Source organism: Alternaria burnsii (genome assembly GCF_013036055.1).
Source record: "Alternaria burnsii strain CBS107.38 chromosome Unknown 746, whole genome shotgun sequence".
In the NCBI taxonomy this organism is placed as follows: Eukaryota; Fungi; Ascomycota; class Dothideomycetes; order Pleosporales; family Pleosporaceae; genus Alternaria; species Alternaria burnsii.
In genome coordinates, this window is record NW_024066109.1 from 317,533 (window position 1) to 341,318 (window position 23,786).

General features: G+C 49.8%; 8 protein-coding genes across 8 annotated transcripts; 4 read left to right on the forward strand and 4 right to left on the reverse strand.

Moving 5' to 3' along the window:
- Positions 1-4,647: 4,647 nt before the first annotated feature.
- GT037_002672 (bifunctional 6-phosphofructo-2-kinase fructose--bisphosphate 2-phosphatase) lies at positions 4,648-6,951 on the reverse strand (the record flags this gene model as incomplete). The annotated part of the gene is made up of 1 exon (XM_038927719.1): positions 4,648-6,951. The coding sequence occupies one exon, from the start codon at positions 6,949-6,951 to the stop codon at positions 4,648-4,650; it is 2,304 nt and encodes a 767-aa protein (XP_038788997.1).
- Positions 6,952-7,925: 974 nt separating this feature from the next.
- GT037_002673 (uncharacterized protein) lies at positions 7,926-8,455 on the reverse strand (the record flags this gene model as incomplete). Its single annotated transcript, XM_038927720.1, has 3 exons — positions 7,926-8,074; positions 8,140-8,395; positions 8,447-8,455. The coding sequence occupies 3 exons, from the start codon at positions 8,453-8,455 to the stop codon at positions 7,926-7,928; spliced, it is 414 nt and encodes a 137-aa protein (XP_038788998.1).
- A 698-nt stretch (positions 8,456-9,153) lies between these two features.
- GT037_002674 (uncharacterized protein) lies at positions 9,154-10,455 on the forward strand (the record flags this gene model as incomplete). The annotated part of the gene is made up of 2 exons (XM_038927721.1): positions 9,154-9,722; positions 9,783-10,455. The coding sequence occupies 2 exons, from the start codon at positions 9,154-9,156 to the stop codon at positions 10,453-10,455; spliced, it is 1,242 nt and encodes a 413-aa protein (XP_038788999.1).
- Positions 10,456-10,830: 375 nt separating this feature from the next.
- On the forward strand, positions 10,831-11,253 carry GT037_002675 (uncharacterized protein; the record flags this gene model as incomplete). The annotated part of the gene is made up of 1 exon (XM_038927722.1): positions 10,831-11,253. One exon carries the CDS (start codon positions 10,831-10,833, stop codon positions 11,251-11,253), a length of 423 nt encoding a protein of 140 aa, XP_038789000.1.
- Positions 11,254-11,656: 403 nt separating this feature from the next.
- Positions 11,657-12,061, forward strand: GT037_002676 (uncharacterized protein; the record flags this gene model as incomplete). The annotated part of the gene is made up of 1 exon (XM_038927723.1): positions 11,657-12,061. One exon carries the CDS (start codon positions 11,657-11,659, stop codon positions 12,059-12,061), a length of 405 nt encoding a protein of 134 aa, XP_038789001.1.
- A 1,281-nt stretch (positions 12,062-13,342) lies between these two features.
- GT037_002677 (uncharacterized protein) lies at positions 13,343-13,624 on the forward strand (the record flags this gene model as incomplete). Its single annotated transcript, XM_038927724.1, has 1 exon — positions 13,343-13,624. The coding sequence occupies one exon, from the start codon at positions 13,343-13,345 to the stop codon at positions 13,622-13,624; it is 282 nt and encodes a 93-aa protein (XP_038789002.1).
- A 333-nt stretch (positions 13,625-13,957) lies between these two features.
- On the reverse strand, positions 13,958-19,467 carry GT037_002678 (uncharacterized protein; the record flags this gene model as incomplete). The annotated part of the gene is made up of 6 exons (XM_038927725.1): positions 13,958-15,163; positions 16,257-17,149; positions 17,200-17,296; positions 17,356-17,521; positions 18,017-18,078; positions 18,445-19,467. 6 exons carry the CDS (start codon positions 19,465-19,467, stop codon positions 13,958-13,960), a joined length of 3,447 nt encoding a protein of 1,148 aa, XP_038789003.1.
- Positions 19,468-19,987: 520 nt separating this feature from the next.
- On the reverse strand, positions 19,988-23,391 carry GT037_002679 (mfs general substrate transporter; the record flags this gene model as incomplete). The annotated part of the gene is made up of 4 exons (XM_038927726.1): positions 19,988-21,066; positions 21,237-21,292; positions 21,771-22,006; positions 22,069-23,391. The coding sequence occupies 4 exons, from the start codon at positions 23,389-23,391 to the stop codon at positions 19,988-19,990; spliced, it is 2,694 nt and encodes an 897-aa protein (XP_038789004.1).
- Positions 23,392-23,786: the final 395 nt, after the last annotated feature.

Consider the following 23,786-nt stretch of genomic DNA (forward strand, 5'->3'; position numbering starts at 1 on the left):
TATGATACGTCAGTCATGTTTGATCGTGTCAAGTCGATGTGGCCTCGTGATACGTAATGCACTTGCAACACTTCTCGAACTAATTAAAGCATGTAGGAACCGTAGGTCTTTCCAACCTTCCTCCTGTTAGTCGAACTAGAACCGCAACAAAGACAGGCAACAGAGAAGATGAAGTTATGTAAGGCTAGTGTTGGCTAACTGTTCAGCTGTGATAGCTGCTCGACTAGATGGTGGCTGCATGGTGATGTCACGCGATCGCCGTTTCAGCCCCCAGTATGCTTCATTCAGGCTGCCATTTGTATGACTGTAGTCGTCATCATAAATTTGTATCAGCAGCTGTGCAATACGCTATGGGCGAACGTCACAACTCCGCCTACTCAATAAGCGCAAATATTCCCTTTGTCGAATGCCACGCACGCTTTCCACAGCCTTCCGCCCTCGAATCCCTATCCTGAGCGCATCATGCTGCAAGTAGTCGTCACTCAATCATTACTAGCTTTTTGAGACCAGAAACAAAGAAAACAGAGAGAACAGCGGCATGTTTCATGGTTCAGGTTCCGTTTTGGAATAGGCAAGCCGGGAAAACCATAAATTGCACATACTCTATTTTCCAGCCATCAGCAGGCTGCGACTGGGGTACTGAGAGAGTAACAGCAGGCAGGGATAGAATAAGCGTCTGATTGTTCCAAGGACCAACTTGCTGCTGCCATGCAAAGCCATCATCGTACTGCGACTAGTCTGCACTCCATCGCAGCCGTAAGTTGGATTTTGGAGCTTAGCAGTATACGAGCGATGAGTTTACACATTTTGTCACATCGAACTTGAAAGTAGTCGATCTTGGGAGCATACCAGAAGCGTACAAAAGCTGCCAGCATGTGGCCTGCGTAGATCACCTTTGGTCCAGTCATGATGCAATCCGCAGCCTTTATGAGTGATAAGACAGGATGGTGTGCGGAGAGTTGCAGCGTTTACTCCGGGCAGAAACAAGACTACGTCATTTTGCAGTTTTCTTGGGATTCAGTTGCTTTAGGATCTCTCTTTGTAAGAATATTCATTTCATCTCATGGGTGAGATGTCGTTCACTTTCATGTTTGAGGTGGACCAACGGCGCAGACCGTCCTCGTCTTCTTGTCTGCGATCTTCGAAAAGCAGCCAGGAAAGCCATTGACCGTAAATCTGACGTTTTTTGATAATGCCAATAATGTCGTTGATGGTTTTAAAGTAAAAACAGTAGCGAAGTGGAAGCTTTTATATGCACAACCTCCGAGCTAACCATAGTCGCCGCATTCCGACGTTATATCATGATACTTTGACATTATAGTAGCTCATTGAACATGAGAAAAGGTTAGAAAGCCTTTGTACAGCAAGTGCAGCGGTCGTTGCTGTGTCGAAGATCGTTTTTCGAAAGCATATACTAGCTCCTTCCAAAGTTCGATTGATGCATCGGTGCAATCCATGAGAGTCCCCGCTCGACAGAGCAGGGCATAAGTCGTTAACCTTTTTGTTTTGAAAAATACTGCGAATCATGTTGATCCAGAGGAGAAAGGGCAGAAGAAGTGCGAAATCTTTTATACCTTGTCCACCACCATTTCATACCCGTGAAGGCTTGGTAAGCATGGCTTACAGTGTTACTTTACTCGTATCTTAGATCAACTCTGCTATTTATCGAATAGTACTGACGATAATTCGTTTGTAGAGGGCAAGGACGAGGACATCAAAGAATGAAGTTGGATTTTGAGAAGCGCACGCGCGCTCATAAGTCTTTCTTCGAAGTTTTTGGAATATATGCAAATATTGGTGTATCAGGAAGCTGAAAAGCGATTTTGAAAAAGATCCTTCTAATACCTAGTCTGCCATGTGCACCTCCCAAATCTATGTCGGCGTAAGCATAGCTCGTTGTCGAAGGGTTTTTCGAGAAGGGAAATCCGCATATCAAGCTGACTGTTGCGTTTCGGTGGGAAAGTTTCAAGTTCAATATATTTCGATACATTCATTCGAACAGACGACCGAGACAGGCATGATCTTGTTGCGTGTTGTTTTGAATCGAAGAGCAGAGAGCACATATCTTGTCTCCGAATGAGATTTCTTTTGGGATCCCGCTGAAAGGATGTAGAATAGACAGGAAGTAAGGAGACCGACAACAGTTCGATTTATAGCCGCTCTCCTAGTGCGGAAGCACAAGATGGATAGGGGTACGATATTCTCGTAAGACCCTTCATCGTATGCGCCATGACCCATTGTTTTTCTTTTCGCGGAAGAATCACATGGATCCTGTGTCATGTATCGTTTGGAAAACGAAGAGCAGAAGTGCATCATATCGGTTTTTCGAAACCTTTTGTGGAACGGAGAACACCCACAATGTACTTGTTCTCTCTTTTTTTTTTGAAGTAAAACCAGAGGAGAAATGTGAGAGTGAGGAAGACAGCCAAGGTAGAACGAATGATGCTTTATCGTCTTCTACGCCCTGGAGCTGGCTCTTCAGCTCGCAGACGCTAAGGTTGTCGTTCTTCGTGTTTTGACAGGAGAGGTGGTTCAAGGTCTCGTATGAGCAGGCTAGCTGTCCGATGCATAGGTTTTGATAGCCTTTATTTGGATAGAAGACAATGGGAGTCAGCGAGCCACAGACATCCAGCTTGGTACAAGACGATTTTGGAAAAAAGACTCGGGGAAACACACATGAGCATGCCGAGTTCAATTTTTGGTAAGACACTCCGGCGGTGGTGTGGTGGAGGGAAGCAAGAAGAGGCACAAGATGAACTTTTATATTCTAGTCTCGGCCTTGCATCTCTGACAGCCATCACATCTTTTGTTATGCTTTCCCGAAAGCATCATAGCAAACTCATGCGTGCGCTACCAGATGATTTCGAACAGCGCAGCAACTTCACATGGCTTATCGCGAGTCGAAGCTTGGTTGGATGAGATCAAAATATGGAAGAAGGCCGCGCAACCGCACATGCAGTACTTCGTACTTGTATTTTTGAGTAGAAGAGGGCAGCTGGTATCAGCCATCGACTTGGATGATACCTGGTTTTGTAGCGGATGCAAAAAAGAACGCAGGGCGCAACAGCACATCTTGGACTTCCATATAATATTTTGAAGAGAATGAGAGCAGATACTCCACACGTCATCACGCCTTTAACTGTAGTTTTGAGGAAAATGGAGGAAGTGTAGTGATGAAGGAGACGAAGCAAGACCCAGGAAGGAAGGCTTTTGTATGCGCATCATGCTCCCTCAATCACTATCAGGACACCGCAGCCATGGTTTTTGTATGCGAAGGGCAACACAGCAGTAGTTTCCAATATGCAGCCAGCATTTTCCTTTCAGGCGTAATTCGAAGTCCAGCTTCGTGAATCTGATTCGAATCGAGTTCAGAATAGTGAAGGGAAGAGCAGCAGAAGCTCATGGAGGACTCCCGTATGCGTTTTGAGGCAGGAAGAACGGCAGCTCATTTTCGACTTGACTGTAGTATTTTGGCAAAATTTGGAAGCAGGATAATGTAGGAGGAAGGAAAACAGGAGATCGAAGGGAGGTATTTATGCCCTCATCGCCTATACTGTCCAGGCCTCATGCCATTGGTTCCAGACTAGTTTTGTATGTATTGGAGCTCGATAAAGGTTTTCCTCTTATCTTTCCACTCGTTAAAGATCCTGGATCCAAACATAGCAATCGTTCACATGTCGGATTTCGGTATCCGTTTTGCGAGGTAGCCGGGAAGAGAGTCTACACATGCGATCGCCTCATCATTTTTTGGGAAGAAGAAAGCCGGAACACACATATTGGGCTCTAGGTATCATTTTCGGTAAAATTTGGGCGAAAGTATAGAGCACTAGGAGGGAAACCAGAGAGTCTTAAATAGCCAGTCTGCGAAAGCCACGTGCGGAGGCTTAAGGATCTCTAGACAGGAAATGTTGCTGCCATGTAGATGTGGTATTGGATTTTGTTTGGATCTCGCTGGCAGAAGCTTTCCATGCGGCAAGAACGTTAGCTTTTTGGAAAAGGTGAAAAATGATATTTGGCCGACGCGCACATCGCTTGTTCGATAGAACTTTTTGAAGAACAAAAAGACCAGGCCAACATTGAAGATTGCTCTTTCATTTTGAAGAATAGGAGGAACAAATGTGGTATAGAAAAGTGAGAAGAAAGCGACCAAGGGAGGGTTTATATACCCTCATCACCACCCACTCCATCATCAGACGACGCCTCCTCATGGACACATCACCGCCATCACATGGACCACAAACCCGTCTTTGGAGTGAAGTAAAGACATCTTGTCTAATCATCATTGCGTCATACTACCCCTCTATCTATCTATCGTACGCCCGCCCCATTGCCCATGCAAAAGAAATGATGAAGAGAGGATGAAGAAAGAAGAGAAAAAAGACGCCTGTAAATGCCCAACAACCATGATTCATAGCCATGAAGCGTTGCATCAAACCATACGAGGGGCATCAAAGAAACCATTACGAAGGGGGAGGAGGAGCATTAGGAGGAGGTCAAAGAAACCCAGCCAACATCCAACACAAAACATCCCAAAAAGTAATGTAAACCCCCCTACCCCATACACACATCATCATCAACGTCTAAAACCCAAGCATAATAATACACATCATCCATCTAATCCCAGCCCCAAGCCCATTTTTCCATCTCCTAGTTGTTTGCCATTGGCGCGCCCCTCCTCAGCTTGTAATCCGGCAGATGATCAAAGTCATCTGTCTGACTGTTGTACCTCCAAGCCTTAAACTCAACGCCATAAGGCTTAGGCTCAAGCTGGTACAGCATGCCGAGCGGGCAATCCAAATCCGCCACATCCTCACGCTTCAGGCCCTGGAAGTACGCCAACAATACACGGGCAACACTTCGATGGGTGATGAGCAGGCAGTGATCCGTCATGCGCTCTAGCTCTACGATGACAGGGCGGATACGGTTGATGACGTCGAGGTAGCCCTCACCACCGGGGCCGGGGTAGCGGTAAGCCAGCTTGTCACGGCGCCGTTGGAGGTATTCGTCTGCATATTTTTTGCGGATTTCTTCGTAGGTGAGGCCCTCCATGAGACCCGCATTCAGCTCGTCCAGCATGCGCATTTGTTTAAGTTCGAACTCTTCGTCGCAAAAGTATTGGCCAGTTTGGATACCGCGCTTGAGCATCGAGGTCCAGACGCAGAAGTTGCGTTGTTCAAGCTCGTGGCTGTAGTAGGGGTTCGGAGGGGTGTGGTCGCCTGCCACCGGAGGGAAGTGAGTGTTGGCCATCTTGTCTGCTTGTCGAACGGCCCAGTCTTTGCGCTGTGCGGCAATGAAGCGTGTCATGGCCTTTGCGTACTTTTGCCCGTTCTCGCTAAGGTCGGAGTCACCGCCAATCTTTCCGGCAACATTGTCCTCTGATTCGCCGTGTCTCGTTATCCAGATCATACGCGGTGCAAGGTTGAAGTTGAGGAGGTAGTAGACAGCTTGGCCTGCAAGGAAACCCTTGATTTGATGCGAGATCATCTTCCGGCCAACATCCACCATCTTGACGTAGGGCATGTTGTTGTCCTCCTCGTAATCGCCGATTGGAACGTAGTTCTTCTCGTATATGGCCACGCGCTTCTTGAAGTCTGCCAAGGCTGCGACCGGATCCTTGTCTGCGTAGTCTGGACCCGATAGCTTCAGGCGCATGTTGGATTCCAGGAGGTTCTGATCACGGCAAACGCTCTCGACGAACAAAACGTTGAGTTCTGGCCCCGCACGATCTCGTATCCGCTCCATGATTTGCTGTCGTCGGGCCAGCGTACTGTTGGTCGCATCGAATATGCCCACCGACCCACTGCCCTTCAGAATGTAATCCAGCAAATCGTCCAGAGTCTCCATAGCGCATTGCTCACGCAAAGCTGCTGCCCGTTGGTTTTGTGGGTCGAAAAAGTCGGCTGACTGGTCCATCGACTCTTCCTCCTCCGTTACCGTCTCATTGTTTGGCGAAGGCGCCTTGGGACCTGGTGATGTGACCTCGACTCGTGGTGGTGGTAATGGTGGGCCGTCCTCGTCCTCCGCAATGGCCGTGCTACCCCGGCGTGGGTCCGGCATGTTCTGTGGGTCTATGGGCCCATCGTGCGCGGGGTCGCCATTGATAAGAATTTTCGCCGCGATCTGCGGAAGTGAGTCTTGATGTTCCTCAATGGCCTGCTTGACGTGTGAAGAGACGCGCTCGAGGTTTGCTTGCGAGAGCCTGAATCCACTGTGACTCGCAGCTACTCTCCGCTTCTCTCCCACGTTGAAAATCTTGGTATCGTGCTGCAGCCAGTTCAGATACCGTGCCATCTTCTTTGTAATGTATGATTTGCCTCGCGCGGGCAGTCCAACCATGACAATGACAAGCTTGGAGCCGACATCTCGCTGTGCGATCTTGCCGTCGGGGGAGACCTTGGACTTGGTCAGACCGGGAATATCGAGCGTGGTAGGCCGTAACCGCGGGGTCGATGTGGTGGAGCTATTGCGGGTTAGGGCGCTGTCACGGTCAGCGAAGTAGGAAGTGCTCTGCGACGGCGGTTTTCCATACTCGCGCGGACTTCCCGGAACAGATGGCAGTGGGGTGTCACTCAAGGCAGTGCCCACGCCATCCTTTGTGACCAAACTCCCATTGTGGTGCTGTTGGTTGACTGGATTCGGGACCGCTTTCAGCTGGCCATTTTGGAGGGCGCTCTCCTTGAGAGCCTGCACGTTCTTTGCAGGCGCAACAGCAGGAAAATGTGGCTCAGCGGATGCGGCGCGGGGCGTGAGGTCGTTGTCCTTGTTGGTGTTTGGCTGCTTTGCGTTGTCGAGGGGTAGGGTGAGTTTGCTCATTACAGATCGGGCGTATATGGAGTGGGAGCTGAAGCGGCGGTTTGAAGTCGAGGTATTTGAGGAAGCTGAGGATCGGCGGCGATGCGAATGCTTGTGATGTACAAGCTCGGTCACAGTCGGCGTCGGGACTGCTTCCATGTTTGGCGTCATGCCAAGCTGTCGAAATACTTATCAAAGGCTAGCTTGGCCGCTGCACTAAGATAGGACCCAAGGCTCTGGATGCAGGTTGCTATTGCCGCTGCAAGACTACGTGGGACTGGGTTGAGCTGGGGAGACGGTCGAAAAGGCTGTGTAGAAGAAGAGCTCCTGTCAAATTGTCGCGTGAATTTGAGAGTGCAGGCTTGTCGGGCCGGTGACCTTATCAAGGGATCGATATGACTGTTCGGAGTCGGCCTTTGGTTGAGAAGGCTAGGAACCACGGGTGCGCCGCTTGACTAGGCCGCCGGTGGTAGCGGAGGGCGAGTTTTCAGGAACGCGCGCAAACGAGTTGAGCAGTGCATGGTGAGCAGTTTTTATCCCCCAGTCTCGACGGTGAGATTGTGCGAGGACAAGGCGCGACTTGTCTGCGCATCGCTGTCCGAGTACAAACCGCTTGGCAGGTCTTCTTGCTGGAAGCGGACAACCCCACAGTCCGATACCGAAACGAAAGCCAATCATTCTCACACGCCTCCCGCTGCACCTCGAGACGACCAAGATAGCACACGATTACCCTGATCTGATCCTTTGCACGCAGACACGGGCTAGACAAATTCCAAAGTAGCTCTGAGCGAGGTGACAGTCTCGGTCGTTGCACAATGTTCCATTCCTCTCATGGCGATTCCGTGCCATGTTGACCAGTTCCTGGGTGGATCGCGCAACGTCAGCGTGCAGCTACACACTCCACTGTTTCTTGTATAGGCAAAAGTCCTTGGCACTCATATACATACACGACAATGTATTTCCCCAGATTCCCAGAAGCAGTTTCCAGATGAAACCTCCGCATTGTGGAGACCCTTTGGTCACCTGCCGTATGTCTGGGACGGTACCAAGGTAACGCCGTCACCTGTGCTGAAGGCACTCGTCGAGATAACGTGACCGTTCATCACGATTCAAAGACGTCAGTGATGAGATGCTCATGTCGCCAGTTTGAGCGTCAGTACCAACAGACAGATGTATGCTGAGACGCTTAATGCCGTCAACACAGTGACCACATTGCCGGATGTTCGGAACTTCTTCCTGTGCAAGCCATCCTCACCGACTTCTGAGAAGAACTGTTTGTTACCTATCTGTTGTCAGCAGCCACACCTCCGTCGTCGTCATACATCTGCACCATGACTGTCAACTGACCTTGCTGTCGCCGGAACAGACTAATAAACAGAATGCCAGCGCCGTAAACTGCGAACAGTGCACCGATTGAATAGAATTCGGCGGTGAAGATCTTGAGTACTACGAGCGCAAAAGAAAACTGGCCGATTGCTGTACGGACGTATGCGCCCTCAAATGTTCGCTGTGCTGCGCGAATCTCAACCAGCTCTGCACTCGTCAACACGACTGATCGCGCGCGATGCAGGTGAAGGCGGTAATTGTCTGACGCGTGACGGCCCTGGATATTGTGAGCGGCAACATTCATAGACACGCATCGTCAGAGTCCTACTTCGAACATGATTATTTTGTCGTGTTTATCGAGAGTGCAGATGAACGTGTTTAGTGGTGATGTCGCTTCGATCAATTGCTTGATGCGTGACGTAGTGGGGTTAGAGCTTCCGAGGTTCAACCACGGCGCGTCCAACGGCTTAGGACATAGACATTTTGGTGGTCATGATGTGTGTGGTTCATGGCATAACCTAAAAGCAAAACCTGCGATACTCTATCAATCTCTTGTGATTCACGATGCTGTCGGGCTTGTTCAAGCACGTTAGCTCTTTCTCAAGATGAGGCTCGACAGGTTGCTTGCTGCAGGGTCCAAGCACCTCCGAAGCTGTCGCCGCAACCACAAACAATGCAGCGAGAAGTCCAATTCAACGACGCTCCATACTGCACTTCACACTTGTAGCCGGTAACACTCCCAGTTTCCCTCTGTGTCATTGTCGCATGCTACCTAGCGCCTCGCGAATCTTCACTCGGCGCGGCACATGTTCTTCACCTGGAACAAACGTATGGTAAGTTTGTCACGCTAAAGAGGCACTCAATACCACGTCAAACCTTCCATGACACAGACCAAATCTGACTGAGGCGATTAGGTACTCTAATATCTGCCGCGACCATTTCATCCATCCCTCGTCCAGGTCATCGACTACGTTCTGCCGCCCATTTCCGCCGTGGACCGATTATCCTGACACGTACATAACCGAAGAGGGAAAGATGGCAGGTGGAGGAAAGCCCAAGTTCTATGGAGTAGCCGCCGGACGCAAACCAGGCGTGTATACAGATTGGCCGACTACGCAAGCGCAGATTAGCGGTTTTAGTGGTGCCAAACACAAAAGCTTCAAGACGAAAGAAGAGGCCGAGGCTTTTGTTCGTGGCATCAGCGCACCCATCAGTCTACGAGGAGATCTGTCTGCATCCAGGTCCCCATCGGCGACAGATCATCTGGACAGGAGCACGGAGGTATCAGAGAGTGCACCCAAGCGCCAAAAGAAGGAGGATGCATCGCCAGCACCCCTCATAGACAACCAAAACATCAAGTTCGAGCCTGGCCTCGGCCCCCTCCCGCTCAACGCAGTAGATGGTTTCGACCCGAGCCTCAAGCTCGACGACAAAACAGGCAACATCAGAGTCAAGACAGACGAGGAACTTGGGAAAAGGAAGAGACAGCCGACAGGGGATTTTAAAGGCCCCGTTGTTGTATACACAGATGGTGGTTCGCGGGGCAATGGCAATGCAGGTGCGAAAGCCGGTTGTGGTGTCTACTTCGGTCCAAGAGATCCTAGGTCAGTATCATGGCAACAGCATGTGCTGCAGCCTGGAGCATTTACTGACGTTGAACACAGGAACGTCCAAGAACCTCTCAAGGGCGATGTCCAGACCAACAACCGAGCCGAACTAGTCGCAATGGCCCGAGCAATTGACCACGTTCCCATCGATCGCGACCTTCACATCATCAGCGATTCAGAATATTCCAAAAACTGCCTTACAAGCTGGGTTGCGGGCTGGGAGAGGAATGGCTGGAGGAACAGCAAGAACAAAGAGGTCGTGAACAAGGATATCATCCAACCCATTTTGGCAAGGATACGGGAACGTGAGAAGTGTAATGCTAAGACTCTCATTACCTGGGTGAAGGCCCACGCGATAGACGAAGGCAATATCGCAGCAGATGCACTGGCCAACCAGGGCATGGACAAGTGGACCACTGAGCTTGCATCAGGAGAGGTCTTTGATATGTCAGAGACCCTCAGGACGAAGTACAGAAACCCCAACGATCCGAAAGACGAATTCGACGATGCGGAAGAGATCGAAGGTTTGTTCCGTGAAATGGCAGAAGAAAATCCAAATGGGTTTGAGGGCGATCCTCTAGCTCAACATGATCCACAGCCCAACGATTTCCCACAACAGGGAGTTGCAGCTGCTGCGCAGGAGATCGAAGGTACATGGCCTGATGACCCACAACTCTCCTCGAATGTGAACGGCGAGCATAAAGAGCCGGAGTTGGGAGTCACGAATTAGACGATTTTCATGAGTCGAAAACCAAGCATGAATAAGATTGGATGACGTAGAGGCACCAATCTCGATAACAGGACGCTGCAAACCGTCTTCACGGATTTGTACGACTGGTTTTACTTGAGAAAACATCAGGGTGCAGGCATCGACGGTAGCTTGGGTCATCGTGAAACCCATACGATAGCATACCATGTATCAGGTACAAGATTGGCTGGAGCCAAGAAAGTCAACCACGGTACAATTGCGAGGGACAGAATATTCCAAAGATACAAACTGAAGTATTTTCCAATACTGCAACTCTTGCACACTCGCACACGGATTCGGTTACCATCATACCACACTACAGCCTTACATACACCGCACACTCAAGTACACTATCCCATGTCACCCAGTCCCGCAATCGGCGCGTTTGTCTGCCCACTTATCAAGGATTCCAAACACTACAAAATGACGTCCGCTATCGAATCTGGTACGTGCATCTACCTATACAACACTCAAAGACACCACACGACGATATATGATCCCGAGCTCGGCACGAGCGCCTGTGAATGCAGCCGCCAAAAGTCCAAGTTCCACAGCGTGATCAAGAAGATATCATATTGCATAATCGTCTGCGCCCACGTCTCCGCCGCCATAACCACATTCATCGCTAGCTTCCTCACAATTATGAGCTGGAAACATCCTCATACTGTACAACAATGGTTTGAGAATGGATCGTGGGGGGTCGTCATCTGGAGCTTGTTTATCGTGAACGTCTGCATGTGCTTGGTATTGGAAGTCTCGTATACGATGCTCGATAAGTAGATGGCCGATAAGGGACGGATAGGAAGGTGTGGTGAAGCACCACCTTGAGAGGCTGGCTCCTGACGCGGCCGTGATGTGGCAACCAAACTATTTAAGCATGACTGTATTCCCGGAAGATGGGTCTGACTTAGTTGAGAAATGAATGCACATCTCGGATCACGATCCGGGATGCTCGCCACACACTAGTGACTAGTCCCACACTCGGATGCGACGGCCATGACAACCCATAAGGCCACCCACTACTATACATAATAACTGATACCTACATTTACTCCGCACTTTTTCGCTGTCTGCCTTCGTGTCTTGCATTCTCATCTAAATGCAATCACCATTTACTCTAAATTTACACAACCTCACGGTCATCACATTTTGTTGTCTTTGCCAAAGTCTACCATCCCGTAGGATGTCGAACGAATCCGTAGACAGGCTCCTCAGAAAAGGCCGTATCGGTTTTTGGTTGCTAGTGGTCGCTGCGGTACTGCAAACATCCGTTTTCATCTCGAAATGGATCGAAGGCAAGCATACAATGTTTGACGCCGCTGCAGTCGTCAACTCGTGTCTCTTGTGTTGGTGGGCTTGGGGAGTAGCGAGGAAGAATGAGAAGATAGCAAGAGAGATTATGGAGAATGGCGGAGACGCCGATATCGAGAAGGGCAATATGTGCAAGAGGGACGAGAAGGAGAAGGCGGGCTGGGGAGTTATAACAGAGGAAGGGAAACAGAGCTCGGAGGTAACGACAGCAGAGATCGAGGAAGAGGCGTTGAAAGAAGAGGCGAAGACGAAGGAGAAGGTGGAATTGGAGATCTAGGGAAGGTGCGGCTTGTCCATCGTTCTGGACGCTGGTGCGCTCAGATACGACTTCCCTGAACAGTGGAGTGTCTGGCAGCTACAATAACGCGCCAAGTGATCACAGATCTTCAACAACTTCGCGTCAAGCACGAATAATATCATTCTATCCCTTCTGATATCTGATCGACCCTTGCCAACCTTCAGAGCGTCATGAGTTGGCTCACCCTGTGCACTGAGACCATGGAAGTCCTTGACAGCTACTCTCAGTCACGTCTACCGAGGATCAATTTCCTCGTATTCATAATGACTAGTGAGGAGCCAGTCAAGTCGACCACAAATCTCACACTACCTACGCAAAGTCTTCTGCATCAAAGACAGAGAAATGCAGTTACAGAACCCATAACACTTCCTTGCGTCAGTTAGTAACCTTGTGAACTTTTACATCCCTTTTTTTTTTTGCACGAAACGGAAATTCTCGCCTTTCGACTCCCGCAACTCTGTCCGCAACAGTGCTTTCCACACGCAGAGACACCTGCCACGCGCTCATTTACTACTTCTCTGCATACGCAGTCTGCGTCATCACCGTCGTCTTTGCCGTCTACAGCCTTGCAACCGCTTACCACCTTTGCTGCCTCGAGTTCGCAGTCGGAAACGGTCCTATCATGTTTTCCATACGGTCCATCCTCATTTCAACGTCCATCTTTCCTCTGGGAAAATTTGTAGTGGAAACATATTACATGTTTTTCCATGGACTTGGAGATGTTGCGGATGGTGAAGATGCTCAGTAAGCAATTCGACCCTGTGTCCAAATAAGGCAAAGAAGATGGTAAGCCTTCAGAATATGAGCGATGTTGATGGCGTGTTGTTCATTTACTAGCATTTGCAAGGTTGCGCCGCGTATGTATGAGACCCTATCGCAAGTAGGTTCCAGCGAAACAAGCCAAAATCTTTCCATCAGATCGTTTCCTAATAGAACAAATCTTCAGCAGACCCAAAGACACATTCTACATTGTCGTGGAGACTCTCATTCCAGCCTTGGCTCGAGTGATACAGAATTTGGTAGCGAGGTTACATGGATATGATGCTTACGCTTTGCACACAAATGAGCAAGATTTCCTATCCGTGGTTCATCTTCGAGTAGTTATGGGTCATCTATTCTCAACCCTTGAACCTTTTATCAGAAGCTGGAATCGTTGAGCAATTCTGTTCCCTATCCTCGTCACGACATGCAAGTTGCTTCAATGCGATAGAATTAATAATAAAGACAACCATCTCCCCAGTGGCACTCGCAGCAACAACCATGCACTTGATGCCGTTCGCCGTAGCTGGCGGTATTGCCATAACTTCCTTTTCGTCAGGGCCCTCGAAGACCGCTACTAGTGCGCTTGTACCTCCAGAATCTGCAACAACGACTCCACCAGGTGTTTTTTCGATGCCCATGCCTAGACTATCTTTGCACATGGGTCACGGTCCTGTTGTCTTTTCACGAACCAGTGCGACATTGCCAACATATACATCTACCCCGACCGTTGTCGAACGTGGAACCGATTTCTCCCTCGAATCAACAAGCCGTGAGATATAGTATGTAGTCAAGAGATGACCAAGAGAGCTAAGATCAAACAGCCAACGGTCTCTGTTCAACAGCTGACGGATCAGCGACCGGAATCATACGAACAGCGTACAGTGTATCGGCATTGGAAATCGACAGGGTCCGGACTTTCTAGGATGTATAAGCTTCTAGACGGGCCAGTAGTACCGCCAAGGCCTCACATGCATCATAGTAGACGAGGCTTCGATGTTTAGATATCTCATAATATACGAATGAAGAGGGAAAGAGGATATCAAGAAAAAGTTGAGGAATAGTCAGATATTAGGAACTGATAATATGAATGGTCTAAGACTCGTGTGACTCTTATTAAGTGGATTCCGAGACTGTCTTGTTGTACAGCCAGTCCAGTTCCGGCCAGGTAGCTCTTATCTCATTTGTGCCGCTTAGAATACCTTCACCTTTCCCCAATAGATAATCTTGGAAGCTTTCTACAAGTGTTCGCGTAATCTTGATCATTCTGTCCGCACTGACTGCTCCCTCACCACCTGAGATTCCGAGTCCCTGCTTCAATACAATCAGATCGGAGAAGTCAGTGTGATTAGACTTCCCTCCAACGTTAATCTCTTTGGCCCAGGTCGATTGCTGCGCATCGAAGTCTGCAAATTGCGGATCACCTTTGTGATATGCCGAACTCAAGATCAAGCTGGGTATGCGTAGGTCTGCAGAAGAGTCATTTGCAGCAGCAGGGTCCAAGAGGCTTCCGTCCATGTTTAGAGCGCCAAGGATTCGATGCTTGCGTTTGGATGTGTGATTACGTTCGTATAAGATCTGACTAAGTGCTGCAGAGCCACCGAGCGAGTGACCGAAGAAAGAGAAGTATGTAAGATTGAGGGGTATCGACAGATGTTTCGAGAGAGCGGGTATGGCTTCGAGGACTGCGTCTGCATCCGTGAGGCGGTATTCGTGCACGCGCTGTAAGAGCTGAAATCCTTCTTCTGTGTTTGTATCATAATCGAATGGCAAGCCTGGTATGCTGGTGCCGTCGGGTAACTGGAGGTACGGTTGCTCGTATGGGTGGTCCATGGTCACCACTGAATATCCATGTGATACCAGATCGGAGATAAGGGCATGGAACACTTGAGACGGCGGTCCAGCAAAGGGCGGACTGAAGATGAGTGTCGGTAGGTTCAATGTCTTCCATTCTTTCAAAGAGAGTGGCTCGGCTTTGTAGGCTGTACGAGCGGTGACGTTGCGAAATGAACCATTGGGAAGCCCGTAATATGCATCGTAGAGACTAGAAAGTCCACTCCAGATGTACTTCGAAGGTAAGGCCTTTTGTTTGGTCGGATAAAAGATGTTGAGTAGAATAGAGGTCCCAGTGCCATTAGGTGCCACAGGGTCATCAAAAGTGATCTTTGGTAAAACGTGTGTTTTAGAGCCGACGCTGAACAAGCCTGTTGGGGGAGGAAGAACAAAGCCGTCTGAAAATGCAACGATGCTCGCTACGCTCGCGATCATGGGAGCACGAAACCTCATCTTGATCGTGTCTGATGGAAGTTCAATATTGGAGAGCTTGCAAATTTGAGCAAAATGGTCAATATGATATTCTTGGTAGATAAATCTGAACTGCTGCCTTGATGATGAGCTAAAACCGATAAGCTGGGTAAGGCGACCATCAGTCCAACATGTCGGTTATGGAGCTTCCGCATTCGAGCAAGTCTGCCTTTACACCTAGTCTTCATTCAGTAAAGAATGTCATGCAAGCCGCAAGAACGATAATCAAGCTTACGGGTAATGGTGGGCACATCGACGAGGCGGGCAAGCTGCGTACTTGAGCAAATCGTCTTCCGGTAGCACTCTACGCATCTGGTGAATGATAATTTACGAACCGTTTCGCGATCCATCTATTCTCTGTTCATCTCATGTCCATTCAATCTCAGGCTCTTTCTGCGCAGCTGTGCATAGGTGATAGACGCCAGAGACAACTAACGTGGTGCGGAGGAAGATCTGCACCGCCCGACTTCACTTTTTTGAAAGAGCCGCTTATACTCAAAAGTCCGCCAAAACACCATGCACAGCAGGACCTCGACTCCACAGCTTGGTAATTTCTTCATGCGCAAACCATCGCTCTTGACGCCAGTTGACTGGCCGGCAAACTGACGTTCATGATTACGCGTCCGCCTCAGCCACAACCTTGACCTTCACTCCGTCGCTTCTCAGGTCCGTCATTCCCAGAAAGCAATCATAGGTCGTCAACACATCTCTGCTTTCAACAGTATCATAAATTTCGAACTGAAACTTTCTCCAGATCATCGCCAGACCAAGATATAGCTCCGACGTCGCTAAATTCATGCCCAAACAGTTGCGACTCCCGCGCCCAAAAGCGAAGAGGTAACGCGTAAGTTTGGGATTTTCGATCCAACGCTCTGGGCGAAAGGCGAAGGGGTCGGGATATATGGTGGGATCCATGTGAAGAAGGTAGGGAGATTGCGTGACGGGAGTTCCTCTGGGGATGGTATACTGCGCGTATGTGAGGTCTTCGCCAGTAGCAACGCGGGGTTGACGGGAAGAGACACCGTGGGCGCAACGTAGGCCTTCATTTATCACCGCGGTCTCAATGACATGTTAGCATATCTGGTCTTGTTGTATGGAGAAGGTGGCTTACTAGGTAGGGCAAAGTCTCCAACTGCCGGAGTAAGACCTCGTGATTTACGGTTGGCATCACCGTCTCTAGCTCCCGTCTGAGTTTCCCGCCTATATCTGGATTCTTAATCAGATAGTAGGTAGTGACTGCCATAGTCCGTGATGTTGTCTCTGTTCCTGCACCGAGAATAATACCTGCATCCGCCATCAATCTTACTGGATGCTTTTCTTCCTCCGGAAGTTTACCACCCACATCATCCCTTATGTCGTGAAATATAGTTCGACTAAGATCCTTTGTTCCGTTTACACCATCTTCCTGATTCATTATGCGCTCGATCCTGGTCCGCATTTGGTCAAGGTAGCCATTCAATTTGCCCGCCCCAGCATCCAACTTCGCAGCCACGTGCGGCGGAAGGTCGAAGATGAAGTTGAAAATCGTGGGGAACTGGCGAGCGAAAGGCTCTAACTGCATCCCGTCGTGGAAGATGGTCAGCCACTCTTTACCATAGTCATCATTGTCCAAGCTCTTCATTGACTCGCCGAAGCAGTATTCAGAGATGACATCCATAGCGAACGCGGCATACGCATCATTGAGGTTCAAAATGCCGGCGTTCGTGCCCTGCTTTTCTATTTCACCTTCGAAGCGACGTAAAAGCTTCTTTATGTTATTCACAACGAGCCCTTCGAGAGCCTGAACGGAGCGCTTGCTGAAGAAGGGGGATACAGCATTTCGTCGCATCTTATGCTTATCGTGGTCCATCGTTTCTAGTATGGCGCCCGCCCAAGCTTTAGAGCCGGTGTGATGCGACCAGCTACAACGGTCACGCTTGTGGTTGACGCCGGACGCGTAGATGGTGTCGAAATAGTCTGCATCGTGGATATGAACCTGCAGAGGGTTGATACGGATAATGGGTCCTATCAATATTGTGAGAACGACACACCAAGTGATGGGGATGAAGATTTACCATATTCTTCGTGTAGCTGTTTGATCTTCCAGAGGTACTGGAACCTATGCGGATAGATCTCATAGTAGAACTCGTACCAGAAGGTGAATGCTGCCAACTACATGTCGTCAGTCTCATAATGAAGGTTTTCACTTAGTAAAACCGTGGGATTTGAACCTTTGGCCCAGGAATCTTGGACAGGGGATGGAAATACACCCGATATATGCCTATGGCCAACCAGTACAGTAGCCATATACAGAACAAAGACGCGACGACCATCTTCAATCCGATCTGACGAAATAGTTCCGAGAGGTGATCCATTGTGGACGCAAAAGTTGATTTGCTGTGGGCGCAACCACAGCGTAAGTGGGGTTCTGCCAGCTATATGTACACATGTCGTAGATAATCTAGACGAAGGGTGAGACAGCGCCATAGGGCGTTAAGTAAACCATTAGCTCTCGCGTCAGCGTCATGTGCGGGGCTGGTTATCTGGCGGTTCGTGAAGCTGGAAACGGCTAGCGCTTACCGTGAGGCTGAGACACTGTGTATCCAAGGCTAGCCAATCGTCTGAGCTGGAAAATCGCAGACTAATCTACAAAGAATTGCCTGTTAGAAGTACTGAGGCGGTTCTTTGCCTTGCTTCTGTTATTGCATACACTAAGATACTCTTTGCACACCAAAGACCTGCGTGTCTTTATCGTCTTTTGGGTCAAACGTCCTCAACCAATACAATAGCATCACCCTCTTATCATTGGTTTTCGGCATCGATCCAGCTATCGGACTAGTCCACATAAAGCCCGGGCGAAGAACTAAACATGCACTGGCGCCATGTGCATACAAGGTGTAGATCTCGTAAGGCGTTGAGTAGAGAATGCGACGGCTGTAGAAATTCGATTTGGCCTAATAATATGAGCTCAATATGTTTCCTTGCAAGACAGGAGTCACAGAAGTACTTACGGCGAACATATGGACACTCTCAATGAGATTTCCATCAAGAGGTTCGATCCAGTTTATCCAACCGCCATGAACCATTGTTCTACCTATCGCAATTTGGATATAGATTGTGGTATCTGGTGTTGGCTGGATATCGTTTTCCTGGCTGCAGACCGCTTCTTGATGGCAACAATCTCGATAGACCCCCGGCCGGTGAGACAAATCGTGCATGGAACTATACGTGGAGCACAGTTGAGTTATCATGGCAATTTCCCACTCCACCTTACTAGCGGTCGGACGTTGGTCTGCCTCTGCATCCAGCATTGATCTTACCAGGACTAGAAGATACTCGTCAATGCACACCGTTTCATCAGGTTCTAGCCAATTCTCTTCAAAGAACCAAAATTCCACCGTGTCCAAATTCGACTGGAAGGATTTATCGTTCGACTGCCTTAGCTCTGTGCTAAGGTCTAGGGTATGCCCAGTACAAACTATCATAATCTCGAAGAAGATACAACCCATTGAGAAAACATCTGCTGCACGTCCGCTAGGCTCGAATCTCGCAACTTCTGGCGCGAAGTATTTTGGTGTGCCTCGTTCTCCGTTGTCCGTGACACTGGTGGTTAGCACCGAAAAGTCTGTTGCAGTACCAAAGTCTGTCAGCCATAAGCCGTTCCTCGAGAGCAAGATATTGGATGGCTTCAGGTCTTTGTGCTTGATATCAGATTCATGAATGTATGCCACTGCGCTGGCTATACAGCCGATCGCGCCCTTTAGAAGGACTACCGCGGAGTCACGGGTCAACGTGATCGAGCCCCCGATTGGGATTCCAAGTGCTTGAAGTCTTGCCTCTCGGTCGGCTTTTTGTTCCATCCAGTCTTCTGGCGGCTCGAGAGGCATACCCGTTTGCAACTTGTGTCGCTTCTCCAACCAATCCACGTCTTCAAGTAGATCAGCAAGGTCGCAAGTGGCGACTGGCCACAACAATAATCCGAGAAACGGGCCGTGCGTATAGGTACCCATCAGCCGAACGATATGACGATGCGAGAGTTTCTTGATGACCTCAATCTCCCGTCTTTCTCTTTCGCCTATCTTGCGACGACAGTATTTGCGCTTCCAAGCGAGCTTGACGCCATCGCAGCTCGTCTCATACACTCCGCCATGCATGCCATGCCCGAGGAATTTGCCCTGTCTGAGAGGAAGCACATCGGACTTGTTGTAGTCAACGTGAGAAGTACCGTGGCCAGACCAGTCTACCGGTACTCCATCGATAATCTCGCAAGGACGCTGTTCAGTGATGTTTGATGGACCGGATGGCAGGGGAAGAGCAAGGGTGGAGTGGTTGGAGACTGACATTGGGGATATGGTGTTAAAGTTCTGTCAGTGAAGCAGAATGTCGACGCAGAAACCGACCAGGCTGTGAGCTGCTTCTACAGCGCGACAATGTGTGTTGTTCTTCGCCTGCGGGGTCCCCAAGCCACAATATGCAGACCAGGGTAGCAGTCTTACCCAATCATCGACCTTTAAGGGTATGCGCCTAGTGCTCTGAACTGAGCATCGAATTTGGCTTATTTCAAGCAGATGTCGTGCACCCACCGACGGAAGCCATAATATGATGTGAAAAAGGCAAAAAGTAAAGGCAAGATAGAACCTGCAGCTCAATTCCAGGATCGAACTGGAGATCTTCGCATACCATATAAGCTACGAGTGCGACGCCTTGCCACTTGGCCAATTGAGCCCGAGTTATTACCGACGGCGGATTGATAGATGATATAGACAGTCATTGAGAGTGAGGAAACCAGAGCAGGGCCAGCTTCACCAGAGATTTCGAGGTGTGACTGTCTACACGCTATGGAGGCAGCAAACAGAGCCACCCTCACCCGGAGGCTTCGCGTTGATTGCTGATACTCGTCTTGTCCACGTTACTGATCAACGCGTCTCTCCATTCTTGGTCTTTGAGTATGCTCCGTACCCTGGCCTCCAACCAGTCGGTGTTTCCCCAGAAGCCCCAGCTGGCCTGGAAGCGCAACCAATCCACGAGGGCCGTCTCCCAATGTCGCACGAAGATGGACCAGGTGTACTCTTGTTTGCCGACCTCTACCAGTCTCTTCCAATATCGCTCCAACAACTGCCTCTCGCCTTCCTGCATGGATAGCTCCGATGGAATATGGCTGTCGGCAACGAGCATGTTCAGTGGAACGGAGCAGGTGAAGAACTTTGCTAGATCGCAGACTCCAAGACCAAGTCCAACATATTGGAAGTCGTAAAATGCGACCTCTTCACCGGAGCTGCTTGTGAACATGTTTTCAGACTTCACGTCACCATGTATAAGAGTTTGATAACCTTCAATTGGTGTCCAACCGACAGCTTTCGGCGAGAGGAACGCAGCTGCTATCTCGGATATGGAGACATCTTCGTCATCAGCCCACTCAGTTAGTGGTTCGTTCCATTCTGAGTCGTAATCTGCCGCCAGGCTGTCATACTCCTTCCGGCGCGTCGCCAAATACGTATACCCACCGTTCAGCCAGACCGACTTGTTCGACGCGTCTTGTCCGTCGCGCTTCACCTCCTCAAGTGGGGGCAGTACGAGCGAAGAAGAGTTTAGGGACTTGACGCGAGACCACCAGAAGCCGTGAAACCCAGACAACCAGTCCAGTGCTGCATGAGCCTGGATTGTCGTGAGCACGTTGCGCTTCTCTCCAGCCACGGGATACTGTTGCCGGAGATCGCTCAACAGCATTGCAGTCATTGAGGTCCCATCAGTATTGTGCTTGTTGATGCTAGCCAGGCATTTGGCGACCGGTAGTGTTGCTGGCAACTGGAGGGCGAGGTGGCTATAAAAGTATTGTTCGACTTGGTAGCTCAAGATTTTTCGAGAGTGACCTTCGTCATTGGCCTTGGTCGGTGGAGGATTGACGAGCTTCAGTATGTAGGGTTTCGGCGCATCTTGCGAGCCTATTGGATTAGCTAGCACGCGACATATCTCGCCGTAGCCGGCCCAGAGTGATTGAATGGTTTGTAGGGAGTGCAGCTGCAGCCCATTCTCAGCTAGAAGAGCCGATGCTACTTCATCTGGCGATGTTCGAGCAGGCATTGGATTTGTTGACAGCCGCAGCCGAGCGTACAGGAGGGGCAATAGGAAGACTGAAATGCACGGAATGAGGAGGTAGGCGATAGTTCGCTGGGTACGTGTGATCATTCGAACGGCAGAGGTCGAAAGTAGCGAATGTGTATGGCATGGACACAGTCAGACGTCCAGCATAGGCGGTCCAGATCGCAGTCCGAGGGGCACGTCAAAAGTCGATGTTCCGACGACGCGACGCGACACGTTAGTCATGCGTAGCTTACATAAGTGTCACTTCTGAATCAGGCTCCAGCCGATACTTATCTTGCTCGTCTTGTAGCCTGACACTTTTCGAGCGACATTCAAACCTCTCGCAATTGAACCTCCACAAAGCTGTCATCATTTCCGAGAGTCCATCTCTGAATGAAGCTCTGAACAACAGCGCCGACTGAGCATCGACAGAAGTCCAGGCTCGTGAAACAATCACGTATGGCCCGGTAGGGCTATTTTCATTGATCAGAATGACATGATTGATATCTTCTATTAACAAAAAATTTAGGTACGCCCACAGTGCTGATAAGGCTACAGCAAATACTGGAAGTAGATGTTCTCCTTGTCAGTCATATCCTGCAGACCGTTCTCGCCATGAACTTCGGCACCAGCCTCATGGAAATGACCGCTCATCGAATAGTCGATAGGATCTCTAGGAAGACCGGCTGCTTCACGCTGATCGCACTTCTTCTTCTGCATCCAGGCAATCAGGACAATTTGAGCGATGACGACACCCCAAAGAATGCACCAGATTGCCAAGATACCCTTGAGAGCATTGACCTAGAAAGACGTATGGTTAGCGACGAGCTTCGACCTGAACGTTGGAACAGGGTATTGCTTACGTATTGCGGCGCGAACTTCGCATCGAAGATGTAAGGGGTGATGATGTTGCCAATAGAGTTGCCAGCGTTGAATGAGGTATAGTAGATAGCCTTCTTGGTCTGTCCGGCACAGTTGGCACCCATCCAGGAGATGAGAAGAGGGTTAATTGCATATACGAAGGCGATCAAGTAGTAGCCTGCAAGTAGACCGCCCTTGTTGGAGGGGATTTTCGGAAGCGCCACCATCAAAGCGACACCGACAATGACGATGGTGACAAGGCCGAGCAAGAAGGGGGACTTTCGCTTGAATCGGTATGCCAGATATGACGCAGCAAGAATGGACACAAACTGAAGTGCTCCAAAGGGCATATTCAGTAGAACGGCTTCATCCGCACTAAACCCGGCCAGGTTCCGGAGGATGATGGAACCAAACACCGAAGAGACTGAAGCGCCCGCGTTGACGGCAATAACCATAATCATGTACAGCCAGTACTTGAGTTCAGTAACAGCCTCAATGACGTGCTTCCAGTTGAACTTGTGCGAGACGATACCCTGTTGATTGGCCTTCAATCGGTCGACGGCCTTCAGGCGATCCTCTGGCGACAAGAATCGAGCCTCTCCAGGACTGTCGTGGGCCCACCAGTATGTGATGAGGCCGATAACGATGGTCAGGAGTCCGAAGAAAAGGTAGACGATCTGATACCGGTAAAGCGTAGATGAGTGGATGCGACCGAAGCCATAGACGATGGGTGCACTAATCAGGGTGCTAAGACCATAGCAGCTATACCAGCAAGCTACGCGGAACGGCTGCTCGGAACGCCTGTAAAATGCAATGGTGATCATCGAGAACAGCGGAATGACTGCAGCCTCAAATGCACCGAGGAAGAAACGCGATGCGAGCAACCCGGCGTAGTTCCTGGAACCACCAAGACCGCCGGCAACTGAAATACCCCAGCAGGTAATGATGACGGGTAGGACGTGGCGGTATCGAAGCTTGACGAGTATCCATGCTGCCAAGGGTTGCACACCAAGTTGCGCGTAGTATCCAATGTTGCCGATGTTTGAGTAGTCGTTGCCAACAAGATGCGCGTCTTCTTTGAGACCATAAACAGCTGTTAATCCGATGATTCCTTTGTCGGCCGATTGCAGGAAGTAAACCATGCAAAGAAGCGATAACATCCAAATATCCGTCTTACGGAGAATGCGTTTGTTGTCTGCGTCGGAACAGAGGTGAGCATCGCTTAGGCCTGTCTCCTTGCCCCCCTCGTAAGCCACAGCGTGGTCGATTGAGGTATCGGAAATGTGCTCCGCCTCATGAGCGCTCGGCTTCTCGACTGTAGCCATACTGCAAAGTCAGTCGTCACAAAGATGGAGTGAAGAGGTGATCCGGGGATGGGGTGCAGTCTGGGGTATCAGTCTGGGGTAGGCGTTTATATGCTTTCATTAACGCGACGCCAGGGACGCCAGCGGGAGCCGGTTCAACGGCGCAGCGGACGACATTTTTCCTCCAACGATTCTGCGCGCACTAGAGGGAGTATTACTGGAATTGCGCCTGCTCGCGAGCTGTGCTTACTCCGGAGCATGCGAGTTTGTTGTAACCAATGAGCCGGCCTAAGGAGACACCTTGACAGCAACCGGCTAAATCGAACCACGGAGAGGTACTCGTGATACGCCAATCGTCCGCAGGAAGGTCGCGCTGTGACCTGGACTAACGGCTCGGACTTCGAGAGACCGAGGGT